Genomic DNA, 14,596 nt, shown 5'->3' with positions numbered 1-14,596 from the left:
ACACTGTAAAAGTATGTATATTATGTCAACACTTGCTGAACAAATAAAAAATGCTTTCCCCAAACTTAATGAGTATAGATAAATGCTGCTGGTCTCTCTATACACTGTATTTCAGAGTAAATATAATGGAGATCTGCGAGCACAAATGGCAGGGCAGAGAGTTCCAGGTCAGCATTTCCCAGCCTCTCGTCTTATCCTCCTTATCCCGCCATGCACATAAAGCAAGAAAACCAGTAGCTCACTTCAAATTAAAGTTTTTATCGACTGCTGGTGAATAAAGATAAACTGCTGCCTCCTCTTCAAATATGTCCTGTTAGCACTTTAGTAATGCACACATAATGCATGAATAACAGATTGAAGTATGAAATATTTAGATGGACTGTGTGAATTAAGTAAATTACTTTGCACCCTCAAGTGGCTCTAAATGATATTGCATCAATTTGCCTCCGTGCCACGTCCACTCCTGATGATAAACACCACATTAGCAGATGCGGGTCAGTATAGATTTGCTCGTACAGCTTGTTTTACGTTTAAAACGGAAAAAGAAGGCTACTTTTTATAAACCGAATAGTAACTACCCACAACTGTATGCGTTTACACTTTCTGTCCAAGTAAAAGAATGAAATAAATAGGTGGTATTCATTCATTAATTTTTTAAAACAGGAAATAGAGGTCTTCCCATTCCTGAAAAACAGAGAAATGGCTGTTTTTTTTCTCCCTTACTCAGCAAATCCTGTTTTCTTCAGAGGACAATTGTAACATTACATAAAGAAATGTCGTACTTCTTAAAATAGGAGAGGTACTACGGCAGCAGGTAAGAGATGTCGTCCATTGTAAAAAGGCTGACGAAGAATACGAGGGTATGCAGGCGGAGAAAAGACAGGGCTTGTAGTCATGGACAATAGTGAAGAACTGGCTTGTATGAATGTAAATTGAATTGGCCAAAGCTAATAGCAATTGGAATTTCAATTGTATTGACAGTCCAAGATAGTCATTACAGTCATACAGCAGATGCTCACAGCTTGCTGTCAACAACAGTACTGGTTACCTACTCACTAACATATACATATCTACATATGCATATAAATACATTTTTGCTGCCTTATGAACGAAGGTTCAGTAATTTCACTTGAGGTCCACTTTAGGTTCTTTGCATTAACTTTAAAGTGAAATAACTGAACATTTATAATCCTGATATAATCGTTCATCTTAGAAGAACATTTCAAATGGCACATAGAGGCTTTTGCATCAGAATGTTTATTTAATTTAAAAAACATTTGCATATATGTTTTTTTTTTTAAATCATAGTTGATACATCATTCCTTTATTGATCATACGTGACCCTGGAGAACACAATTCATCAAAAGTGGCACAGGTATATTTGTAGCAATAGCCAAAAATTTATTTTAAATAATAGATTTTTTTTAAATGCTAAAAATCATTAGGATAATAATAAAGATCACGTTCCATGGATATATTTAGTAAATTTACCACCATATTAAAACAGTAATATGCATTGCTAATAGCCAAGGTTTTTTTTTTGCACCCTCAGATTCCAGATTTTCAAATAGTTGTATGCCAGCCAAATATTGTTGTATCCTAACAAACCACAGTTATGTTTTGAAAGCTTATTTATTCTCAGTTTTGGAAATTTGACTCTTATGAACGATTTTGTGATCCAGGGTCACGTTTTGTCTGTTACAGAAGAATATGGAGATCAAAATAAAGGAGTAAAAGGACACCTTACTTTTATTCATAGTAGAGCAAAAGTTGGTGCAGTTGCTGATATTTATATTGCAAAAAAAAAAAACTATGCAATTATGATTTCAGTTTGTAATGGTAATCTAAATCAAAGAGATTTCATGAGTATAACAGACTATAATAAAAATAATTTGCCATTTTCTATCTCCCATTAATCTTAGAAAGATGAAATTAAATGCTTACTTTTATTTTCAAATCTCTGTATTCTTTATGGCAGGTATAGTTTAATACGATGCAATGATGACAGAGATTAACTAATAAACGTTCCTCAAAAACCACAGCCTGAAGGGGGACATGTTTACAATCACAATAAAAGGCCTTTTGCTTGCTAAAAAGTATAAAACATCAAACAGATGTGGATTATGTATCTTTTTTTTTGCAAAGTTTTAATCACGACATTTATGTTTTAAATATGAGGCAGCTGCTTTTTTCACCTTAAAAATCTTTCAAATGTTTTAACCGCGTCAGTAAGATTTAGCAATAGGGCATTCCTAGAAGCTTTTATTTAGTGATGAATGTGTAAAGCTTTAGACACACAGTTTATTTAGAACACTGATTATTAATATACAATATTACTCACTTTAAATGCAAAGTAGTTCTGTGTACTATTGAATTCATGCTGGTTATGGCACAGATTCAGTACTACAATTCCCCAACACAGATGCTCAACAGTAGTCACAATGTGTGAGAATGCGCCAACATGTGGAGCTGTGGGAGCTGGATAGGTTATTGGGTCCAAGCAGATGATTGCCCAATTTTCGAAATGTGGCATCCAGCGTTCATAGCAAAGAAAATCCCACAAGAGAGACTTTCATCAGCCATCACACTGTGACAAAGAGGCCGTTAAAATTCCATATTAATTTCACAGTATGCATAAAGTAATAGAGCTGATGTAAGAACGCCAGTCTGAATATTCTGCTTGGGTTTGAATTGTGCCATTTCTTTCTTTTCAAAAAAGAAATGAATCATTTTATTGAGCAAGGACACATTAAATTGATCAAAAGTGACAGTTAAAGACATTAAACACAGTAATGACACACGAGAATCCTGAAGAAAGTATTACTGTTTTATCACTGATAAGAATTTCTTGATCATAAAAGCAGCATATTAGTAGGATCGTGTGACACTGAAGACTGGAGTAATGATGCTGAAAATTCAGGAATAAATTGCATTTTAGAATATATTACAATACAAAGCATTTATTTGAAGTCTCTGTGTGCTTTTGTTCCCTGCAGGAGTTTGAAAATACGGATGGGGAGGAGGGCCAAGCTGACCTTTCCACTTTAGCCTCCCCCAGCTCCCAGAATGACCCCGAGGTTTATATCCTGCCCCTCACCGAGGTCTCACTACCTGTGTCTAAACAGCCCAGCAAGTCATGTAAGAATTTCTATCATTTTGTTCGTTATTTATTTTTTTTATCACAAAAGGAGACGGTTTGACTGGTGCACTGACCGTTCTTCTCCATATATTAAAAGTGCAATGCAATGCAATGAAATGCAAGGGACAGGAAATGAGATTCATGGCGGCAGTGACGAGGAGGTGTGTTATTAATGGAAAACACGGCTTAGCTTAGACCTGCTGCCTGTGTTAACTGTGGTGTTTATAGCTCATCACTGTAACGCACCGCAAAGAAGATTGCCGGTTGCGTTTGCTTCATTAATAAACAAGTGCCACACTACGCTGATGTTTGTCCTTGTGACAGGAAGAGAAAAGAACAGGACTGTGCCCATTGTGTATGGATGGTTCCGGAGAAAGAGCAGTGGCCTTGTTTATGTTCTCACAGTGTAGAGAGGGGTGGAGAGCGAACCGTCTCTGGAAGCAGAACACACATCTGTCAGTTGCATAATGCGCGTGAGACCGGCCCAGAAGACTCCTGGCATGATGGATGCATGTGAACTGGACTCCAGAACGGAAAAGAAGTTATTAATGCATGGAAGCACTGGAGAGTACAGATGGAAATTAATCTGTTTTTAACAACAATATTGCAACAGATATGAAACAGATGCGTCCGAAAACCAGATAAACTGTAGATTTTCATCTCTTTAAAAGATATTGATTTCTAAGGCAACCTAGAACGGCTTTTGCACATATTTTATTTTTTGAATGAAATTAATACTTTTATTCAGCAAGACCACATTGTTTAAAGAAATGCATCCAACTATTACTTTTAAAATGAGAACATGGACAGTCAGTCCTAAAGATCATACCTGTAAAACAATGTGGGTTATTTTCCACTTAACCATTTGGGACATGCATAGAACCTTACTACATAGCAACACTTTGGCTACCACTCAAAATGACATATAATGGCAGTACGTTTTACACAGGCAGACAACATTAACCTGTCCTTCAGGAATGATACAACTCTACTGAATGTACTACATTTGATTTTGCATCAAGTCAAATCCTGTCACTCGGTGGCTGACTGTGGAAGCTGGCGGTGGGAGAAGCCAAAGTCAGGTTTTCTGCCTGTGACTCACGCACTCTGTCTGCGTAGAGCATCAGGGGAGGGTGGGGGAGACAGCGGGATGCTGGCTTGAAACGCAGGCAGGGATTGGCCAAAAGAATTTTAGGAGCCAGCCAATAGCCACTGGACTGTTCGTCGCCCGTGGTTACGGCCATGTGATTGGTCCAGGTGTTGCAGAGCGAGAGGGTAGCACTGAGTCCCTCGTGATTCTGAGAAGGGCTCGGTCATGGTTGAATCGCTTTCTTTCCGTTCTCCCTCTCTTCATTCTCCTGCATGTTGTATTAATGCAAAGAGCCGGAAATTAACACTTGACTGAATGCAATGGAATAAAAACCCCACATACCAGTGTCCCTGGTGTTTTTTCACTCAAAAAACTAAATTTACAGGTTTTCATTGACTGCGACATAAGCTTCAGTATGGAAGAGATTGGGCATGGAGAATCAAAAAAAAAAGAGAAAATGGTCGTAAAATGCCTACTGTAGACATTTCTATTGTGTTCATTCATGTAGAGGAGATACATGCATGTTCCTCAACTCACTTCAGAAACCATGGGAATTTGAACCCACAATTTTGTCATTGAACAAGCTTTATATAACTATAAATGTAAAAATCCTAATATGAAGTCAACCTAAAATAAAATTGGAATCTTCTGTTCCTTTTGCGATGTGAAATGCCTTCTTAATTCAGAAAAAAACGTGGGATTTAGCTTTGTCCGTCTGGCAATTGATAAAATGAGATTTCATCTATGCAATAATTTGTTGTGATGTAGCTAAATAAATAGTTGTATTTTAAAGCCACCATGTTTGATTAGATCAAGATATCTAGAACTTCATGGACAAAAAATTGTTATAAATAAAATCTGTTCAAAAAACAGCTTTGCATTATACACTTAAACAAAAGATTCAAAACACTAAAACTACTATCATATAGTTGCATCGCTGTTGGACAAATTTGAAGCTGTTAAAATAGCTAAAATGTACCAAACAGCACTCTTTAATAATTGTTTATATTTTGCTATCCTTGCTAATACGTATAAACGATGTAGTAAAATCTCACGTTTTTAAATACTCTCAATTAGCAACCCTGTTTAAGTTCCATACCAGAATCAACACCATCATACATAAATCACAAAATTTGATGTATGGTATGTATATTTTCTCTTCCATATTAGAAGTTCACATAATATAATTCATCTTAGCACTTTTTAAATCCCCTTATCCATTTACGTCTGCATTTTTTGTCTTCTGTCGACACATTAAGTAGAATTTCTCTCCTAGTTAATGTGCTATCGTAGACCAGCCTGAGTTTTCTCGTGCAGTTGTGCGTCGTTTTAATGCATTTTTAACATGGCCCAGGGCTGCTTTGGGAATGCCAGGAGTGGGACGGGAATGCACAACTCACAGATTCCACAGAAATCATATAAAAGGCCAGTTCAAGTCTGCTGAAGAAAAGAGAGATAGTTGTGTGTCAGGAATGGGGGGGGGTCAATGCTGTGACAATCCTGGCTCTGAGCAGCAGAGAATGGGCCTTGTGTCTGAGCTGGTACTGGGGTACCAGGCGCTGCTGCTCTGCGGACAAAAGCCACAATGTAACTGTGTCGGGGAGTGTGAGGGGCTGGAATGAGAAGCTTCTGGAACGCTGCAGAGGAGGAGAACAGTTTAGTGCATTAATACAGGGATGGGTCTGTGAGGCGCACACACGCACACTGTGAGACCTGCTGGTAGCGCAGGAGGAGGTGTGTGGGGGGCTCGTGTTAATGACAGAGGTCTTTCTGCTGCTCACAGTGCTTTATTTGTTTACAATTGCCCCCATAGTCTTGCTGAGACAGACAGAGGGAAGGGGCCAGAGGAGCGAGGGTTATTATGTGCTCATGGCATTGCTTGCGTGAGCAGACGCATTTGGCATGTGCCGAGCTGCGTTGCGGACATACGTCCAGATCCTGGTGGGACACTTGGCACTCTGAACACTGATCTCAGCAGGAGCCGCCAGGTTCACCCCAGCTTCGACTTGAGTTGGCTCCAGCTGGAGTTCCAATATTATGGGAATGTTGTGGGGTGCAGTATCTCAGGAGATGCGCTCTGTTTTTGGGAAGGAAGACGGACAGGGCTGCTTTCTCAGCTGTCGGAGGGCTTGGAGGGTTAAACCCCTGGCGTGTGAATGGAGACATGGGGAAGTGGAGAAGAACGGCTCCTTCATTCCACGTTGGACCTTCATCCTACAGTTTCTTGTCAGACAAAGAAAGCTGAATTATGATAGTTCGAGGTGGGACCAGTGATTGTCTTAAGTTTGTGACAGCTTTCCTTCATTTTAAATCTTAGATGAGGCAGTTTAAGACAACCACGGTTCTTGTGGTTGTGCCTGCCTGGATATTGCTCACTCTTTCCTCGTGTTGCGATCAGTTCCTCTATTTGTACGCCAACTCTGAATGTATGTTTTCTCTCTGTTCCCCTCAGTTCAGCTGCTAAAGTCTACAGATCTCGGACGCCACAGCCTCCTCTACATCAAAGAAATGGGACAGGGCTGGTTTGGCAAGGTGAGGCCTTTTATAACACAAACAATTCTGTAATGTGGCGCTGAGAAAATGGCATTGTTTTTTGAGCACCATACTTATGGGTTTGATATTGCACACAGTTGACTGTACTCAAAATGGTGTTGTATTAGTTTAATGAGCTACCGTTAAACAAACAGTTAACAGATAAATTGCACACCAAGTGTTCACTCTCTTAAAAACAGTGCTGCCAGTTTCACAGGTGGCAGGTGTGAGCCATGTTAATATACGGTCTGGGCTGGCTTTCAGGTTTTGCTGGGGGAGGTGAATGCTGGACTCAGTACCACTCAGGTGGTGGTTAAGGAGCTAAAGGCAAGTGCCAGTGTACAAGAGCAGATGCAGTTCCTGGAAGAGGTTCAGCCTTACCGGTACACACCTTTCCTCTTATCTCTCTTTTTGTCTTATGGTTCATGCTAAAATATATGCCGTTTTTTGCCAGTAAACCTAATTTGGAGGCATAAACATTAAGGATAGCTCTTATTTGGAATGTGTAACTAAACTGCTTTTCATATGAGCATTGTTTTGATGTTTGAGTGTATGAATCCCACAGGGTGCTCCAGCATCCAGCCCTCCTGCAGTGTCTGTCCCAGTGTTCAGAAGTCACACCCTACCTGCTGGTTATGGAGCATTGCCCCCTGGTAAGCCACTGAGTACCAGCCGCTTTGCTCAACATTTTCAGTACATACTCTGAGTTGATCTAATGACCCTAATGGAGTCTATACTAAAAATCAGCATGACATGAACTGGCATTTTACAGTATATCCATCATTACACAATGTACTGAAGTAGCATCCGCTTTTATTTACTATGTATAGTTTTGAGAACAAGAAACTACAAACTGCATCATATTTTAAGAACAAGTAGCTATGGTGTTGTGTTCAGCTGACCCTTCTTTAAACCACGCCTTCAAAATGTTGACCAATCTGAGATTAGCAACTCTTGCCATAGAGTATAATCAAACTTTTGTTCTTTTCTTGTGTAAGTCTATGGAGAATCTGTGGCTTTGGGTAGATTTAAATTAAAGATATTACGAAATTAAAGTTAAACTTTGTTCCCAGGATACTTTTAGTATAATAGTGACATCAGGAACACTTTTATGCTGGGTATTAGACACTTCTCATTCACAGTCATCCTATGGCGTCATTCAACAATGTAATTAATAAAAGCAGCATTGCCTTGTTTCATTGCAAGACAGAAAGGAATAACATTCCCTTGATTTTTACAATTTTTTGAGAACATTTATCTGAAAAAGGCACGTCCAGAGGAAATAGATGAATGACAATAATGTTCACGTACCAAACATTGTTTGTAAGGCTAAACTTCACAAAAACTATCGAATCTGAATTGCTAATCACAATGTTTTTCCAGGGTCAACAAAGATGTCGCACTAGGTAAAATCAGGTTTTGACTGGTTTGAGCATCCAAGAGGGATGGAGTTTAGCATAAGGGTAATTAAACAGCTTAATGCTCCCTCTGCTGGTCATATTAGAAATTGTGCATCTTACAAACTGATACATTGTTACCAGAATTACAGTTGCTCGCTATAACACAAATTAGTGTTCTTGTTATGTTTCTAAAGAATGCTGTTTACTTTATACAGGGAGATGTTAAAGGATACCTCCGTAGCTGTCGGGCAGCAGACTCAATGACCCCCGACCCTGTGATCCTTCAGCGGATGGCATGCGAGATTGCTTCTGGTCTTCTGTACCTTCACAAACACAATTACATTCACAGGTGAGGGTCCACTAACCTTTGGCCTTTTCCCCGCACATTGATTCTCTGTTATTTTTCACCCTGCCGCTCTCTGGACGTCCAGCTCTGGTGTCTCCTGGCAACAATATCCTGGTGCTGCCTGAGTACATGTCATAGACTCCAGCATCAGTGATTTTGTTGCTGGGGGAAAACCCCTTGCTCAACACACATCATCAATTATTTGTAAGTCACCCTTGAAGAAAATGTGAGGTGACACTGCAGACCCCCTTTGTCATGAAAGTTTGACAATGACAGGAACTATAAATGATGCAAACATTGCTCCACTCTATCCTGTTCTCAGTGACCTGGCCCTAAGGAACTGCCTGTTGACCTCAGAGCTGGCGTTAAAAATCGGAGACTATGGCCTCAGTCACAGTAAATACAAGGTGAGTGTTTGAAGGCTTTTATGATTGCAGCCAAGGTTATGCTATTATTTTGATGTTGTCTCATTATTTCCTCTTACTGAATATCAGTGCATCCTTTCCCTTTGTTAGGATGACTATTATGTGACAGCAGATCAAATATGGGTTCCTCTACGCTGGATTGCCCCAGAACTTATTGATGAAGTCCATGGCAATCTCTTAGTAGTGGACCAAACTAAGACCAGCAATGTCTGGTGAGAAATAAATCTGAAAAAAAAAAAACTCTGGCAGAGGTTCTCAACCTTTGTATTAAATAATGTATTGTATTATATTTCAGTCTTTATTGTATTAAGATTTTCTGTATAGTTTTTACAGGAGGATAAACTTATATACAAAATATGCCATGATATGAGCACAGAAACACCACCTGAGCGCAAAGATTAACTCTTAATTAAGATAACAATTAGTATGTTGCCAATTTTTGAAAATGGTAAATGCAAAAGTAGCATGCAGAACGTGTTTAAGAGAAGAAAGGCATGCTTTCAAAGATAATGCTGTGCTTTGACAAGCTTCAGCACAAACCACAAGCTCAGCGCCTTTAAAAAAGGGTATTGAAGATTTGCAACATACAATATGCTGAAATGGATTTCTTAATCCTCTGTAAATTCCAACAAACTTTGAAATAAAAAAGGCATAATCAACAGCAAAAAAAAAAAAAAAGATTGAGAACAACTGCCCTGTGACATACCATAGGCTATATGGAAAGAAAATGAAGCTCCAGACTTTTTGCACAATTTTCTATGTTCTAATTTTTTTTTACTCTGCAGGTCACTAGGTGTGACAATATGGGAGTTGTTTGAACTGGGTAACCAGCCTTACAGGCACTATTCTGACAGGCAGGTTTTAACATATGCTGTAAAGGAACAGCAGCTCAAACTGCCAAAGCCCCTGCTGAAAGTGCCTCTGTGTGAACGCTGGTGAGTCGTCTCACAAGTCCAAATCATCATTATGGGCCACCCATCCCCTTATGCCTGCCAATCGCAATCCCCACATCCAAACCAATCAGTGTTCCCTTCCAGAGACACACCCACCAATCACTTTTCTTTTAAATACATGTAAAGCAATCAATATCTTCCACCCACAGGTGCCTCTAACAGTCATTCACATTTCCTCTGGCAGGACCAACAAATCGATACTCCTCAAATCCAGTGTGCTCAATCATTAATTTCCCCCTCTGTAAGGCCATCAATCATACATTTATCCAGTCGTGGAAGCACAGTCATTAATTTTACCCCCACACACTCCAATCATTGTCCATTTAATCAAGAGCAGTCATGCGTACAAAGTATACCACTCCATTACCCACAGGATACCAAACAATCAATGACCCTACTTTTAAGACTGCAAGGCTACTATCATGCTAAACTGTCCATGTTTCAAATCATCAAAAATGGGTTTCTGGCTATCATCCACACTAGCATCCATTTTTAAGTACTATTATAACACTAATGTAATAAAGCATTGATAATAGAGCTGGTGTCTAATACCGCCAAAACAGCATATGCTGGATATGTATGTTTTAAAGCATGGCCGCTAGTTTGAGCTGTTTTAAGATGGCTATGTGCTGGTACTAAGTTGGTCCTGGGCAGGAGCTAAGAATTTAGGATTTAGTCTCAGCCTCAGTGCTTATCAGGATTAACTAAACGCTGGATTTTCAAAAGTATATGAAATATTTAACATTCGCAACATAGAATAAAATGTGTCCGAGCTTTACTTGCCAGTCTGTTATTGTGGCAACATTATCACACACCGAAATGTGACGCTAAAATGAAACAAACTGTGATTGGCTGTTTGACATGTCGGTCAAATTGTCTCATGGGCAGGTCTTAGCCAGTGAATGCTAAAATATATTCCAGATCTTCAGTCGTCAGTCTGAAACCAGCTCACAACCTAGGTCCAACTAAGGACCAGCTTAAACCAGCAGCCATGCTGCAAAACATACCTAACCAGCATATTTTTTTTTTCCAATAGGGATTGCTCCTGTAGAGCTACTGTCCTGCAGACTTTGTTTCCAACCCTGTTCCAATACACTTTAATTGTCATGTAACCCTGAACATCTTTATAAGCTGTTTCAGGTGTGGATGGAGCTGAAATCTAGAGGATGGTAGCTCTCCAGGAGCAGGGTTGGAGACCCCGCTAATAAAGCATTAGCAAATTATAGTAAAACACTTTTTGTCCCTATTCTATTATAATACTTTCTAACAGTTTATAATGGTTCTCATAAATTTTTGTTTATAGTCTAAAATATTTGCTTTTCTGTTGTGTGTGTGAGCAGGTATGAAGTAATGCAGTTCTGTTGGCTTCAACCTGAGCAGAGGCCTGTTGTGGAAGAAGTCCATCTCCTGCTAAGCTACCTTTGTGCTAAGGGTGTGACCGAGGCTGAAGAAGACTTTGAGAAGCGCTGGAACTCTCTCAGGCCAAGTCTGGGCTCCAGCAGCTCTCACAGGACACCTGCACCAGAAGTAGCCTCTTCTAATTCTTCTTCATTTCCTCTGCTTGAACACTTCTCTATGACAGACAGCTTCCAGTCTGAGAATGGGGATGATATATTGACAGTAACTGAAACCAGCCAGGGTCTCAACTTTGAATATAAATGGGAGCAGGCACGAGCTGAGCAGCCCTACTGTTCCTCCTCAGCTAGTGGACCACTGGGAAAGAATAATCCACATTACCAGGATGTGTATTACCCTCTTAGCAATTCCACGGGTAGCTGCCAGGGTGAGAGCCTCCCTCTTGGGGTTTCTCCATCCTACTATGAGTCAGACCATCCTGGTGTGGTTCCAGTGCTAAGTGCACACAGCCCCTCAGTAAGTAGTGAGTACTACATCCGCATTGAGGAGCCTGTTGAATGCAACATCAACTTAGAAGACACCAATCTTGATTACAGCCCAAGACTTGAAGCCAGCAACAGCAGCTTGTCTTCTACAGGCAGGAGGAGCCCCATTGGGTCTCAGCCAAACACCTACTGGTCAGCAGCTAAAGAACCCAACAGTAATGATTATGATTCAGACAGTAGCCTAACCATGGAGCCACTTCAAAGAAGAGTTCCAAGCTCTATAGAGATAGACCAGTCAGAAGTTTATTTTTCTTCCAATGACAGGCACAATTTACGTTGCGAACAGTCCCCTAAAGCAGGGCCAGATGTTCATTTGATAAGAGGGCATGGTTCAGACTCTTATCAGCAGAGAAGAGGGTCAGGAAGCCTCTGCCATAGACTGGAGGTTGTAAGGGAAAGCCCACTTGGAGTTTCAGTCTCTCTTAGTAGTCCCAGCTTGGCACATTGTGACCCATACCTTGAGTCTAACCAGAGAACTGTAGAAAGAAGTATGGCCAATAAGGCCTATTATGACATGATGGGCCCCTTACAAAAGAATGTGCCCAGACCCCACTATATGAGCATTGATATTGATGCTGGTGATGGCCTTCTTTTGGGCAGGGGAAGTGCTGATTCAGAAGATGATGATGATTTGTTTTCTCAGAACATGTTAACTAATTGGAACTCCAACCACTCAGCAAACAACAACAGTTTAAACGATCGTACACAAGCTGTGGGTTTTCGAGATGCATACCTTGATTTACGTCACCCAACACCCTCTTCTCAAGTCGGAAATTTGAAATCAAGAACGCTGGAGACAAGCAACAACTGCACATATAATTCCATTGATTCTCTCAAAGACAACTCATATATGGAAGCCACAGATAGTATGCCCACCACTAGTAGACCTCACGCTGACTCAGAGGGTGGTGAATACTTACATCTAAGCCCTGAAGGTACTCAGGATGTTGAATCATCTTCCAAATGTCATTTTGTCACAGAAAGTCAGCCTATTCATACAAGGCAGAAGAACGTTGTTCATAAACATATTAAAAACAATACATCAGACTTCCATGTAGGAGGTTGCAATAGAATGAATCCATCAACTCTTCCAACAGAGCTGGTAGTGAATAAAGAAAACGTGTTGCTTGAGACAAGGATATCCCCTGCACAAAAACTGAAACTTGGGACAGAAGGTTCTGCTGGAGTTGGAGCAAAAATGGTGTCATGTCCTACAGATCTATCTAAGACCAACTCAGAGTGTAGTCATTTGACAGACAGCAGAATGGTGCACGACAACTCCAGTATCAGTCTAGTAGAAATTAATGACTGCAGTGATGACTGCATGGACACCCCCTCTGGAGTATTAGCAGATTATACCTTGGACTATGCAGAGGTAGGCAATATTGACCTAACTCATAGAACACGGCAGAGAGAGACTGGGTCCAGACACTGCGAGGACACAATTAATCTTGCCTCTAGCAGCAGTCCATGTGAGGCCTTTAGCCCTGATAGTTACCACACATCCATTCAGCCAAAATCCTTAGACAGTGGCTATGACACAGAGAATAATGAATCCCCAGAGTTTATCTTGAAAGACCTTGAAGGGAATCCAGCCCTTAGCACTAGTATAGAATCAGACGAGTGTGACATGTTGCTCCAGATGGACCTAGATGAAGATATCAATGTAATGCTCCTGCATCCATCCAGCAGTCATCTACCACTGATTGGTGAGAGAAATCAGTACAGAGACTCTGCTTATTTTTCTGATTATGACATGGAGAATGACAAGAGCCCCAGTGAAGGGGTCCACATGTTCTTCAATCGCCAAGATGAGGATGATGCCTTTGATCTCAAAGCAGAAAAGGAAGATTCAGAAAAGACATTTGGGAGAGAAGGACGTAGCATGGAGAGTGAGAAGGGAAATTACATATCTGTTCCAAAAAACAACAGTGCTGTCCTTAATGCTAAACAATTGTGTCTTAAAAAGACAAATAAAAATCTCTGTTCATCACCTGCATCGGTCCCAATGATATCTATGCTTTCGCCTTTTCCTCCAGAGATGGGGGGTTGCTTGACCAAGGAGTCAACTCCAGATGATGGCATTGGGCTGGAATCTGATCACTCTGGAGAGGAACCAAACTCTGAATGCTACTCTTCTACAGTGTCTGAAGGCTCTTCTTCAACACAAGAGGCCTCAGGTGTGGAGGAGCAGGCTAATGGAGACACCAGAGATTTTTCCTCAGCAGAGTCACTAGGCTCAGACTCTACCATAGTAGACTTCAGTGGGGAGATAATCCAAGCAGAGGAACAAGAGGACTGTAATAAAGTGGACAATCCGGAGCGTCCAAGAGATGGAAATAATGAGGAAATAGAAGATTCAGTGGAGGAAGGTGGCATAGGTTCAGCACTTTCAAAACCAAAGCGTGATGAATCCTTGGAGAACATTCTTCCAGTCTTGCCAGAAGACCTAGATGTTCCAGCTCCACTGGGCAATGGAGAGGAAGTAGATGAGGAGGATTCAGAGGATAGCGATGAGTCTGATGAAGAACTTCGTAGCTACAACATACAGGAGCAGAGTGATGAGAGCGATGAAGAGTTCCCTGTGGTGCCTGTCATTGTGAGTGATCGCAGCAGTGCACGGCATCTTCGCAGCCTCCTCAAGATGCCCTCCATACTAACACAGTCCTTCTGTGATGAGCTTGAGAGCAAGAAAAAAGTGGTGTCATTCTTTGATGATGTCACTGTGTTTCTGTTTGATCAGGTTTGTGCAATTATTTCTTGTAGTACTGAGGTAATGCATTAAGTAACATGTTGTTTTCATTTCAGAA

At 40.6% G+C, this 14,596-nt stretch overlaps 1 protein-coding gene across 2 annotated transcripts in view; it reads left to right on the top strand.

Annotated features, from left to right (window-relative positions):
- aatka (apoptosis-associated tyrosine kinase a) overlaps positions 1-14,596 on the top strand; it is a 37,622-nt gene that overhangs the window by 19,605 nt on the left and 3,421 nt on the right. Inside the window, exons 3-11 of one of the 2 annotated variants that reach the window (XM_043235700.1) lie at positions 2,997-3,138; positions 6,682-6,761; positions 7,026-7,144; positions 7,327-7,414; positions 8,377-8,510; positions 8,830-8,914; positions 9,023-9,144; positions 9,718-9,867; positions 11,226-14,529. In XM_043235700.1, the coding sequence (XP_043091635.1) occupies positions 2,997-3,138; positions 6,682-6,761; positions 7,026-7,144; positions 7,327-7,414; positions 8,377-8,510; positions 8,830-8,914; positions 9,023-9,144; positions 9,718-9,867; positions 11,226-14,529 (4,224 nt within the window). Of the gene's footprint in view, positions 1-2,996; positions 3,139-6,108; positions 6,491-6,681; positions 6,762-7,025; positions 7,145-7,326; positions 7,415-8,376; positions 8,511-8,829; positions 8,915-9,022; positions 9,145-9,717; positions 9,868-11,225; positions 14,530-14,596 lie in introns of those variants that run through there. The other variant, XM_043235701.1, reaches the window with a different exon arrangement.

This window comes from Puntigrus tetrazona, chromosome 3 (assembly GCF_018831695.1).
Source record: "Puntigrus tetrazona isolate hp1 chromosome 3, ASM1883169v1, whole genome shotgun sequence".
Lineage (NCBI taxonomy): Eukaryota > Metazoa > Chordata > Actinopteri > Cypriniformes > Cyprinidae > Puntigrus > Puntigrus tetrazona.
This window is presented reverse-complemented; position numbering and strand designations above follow the sequence as displayed.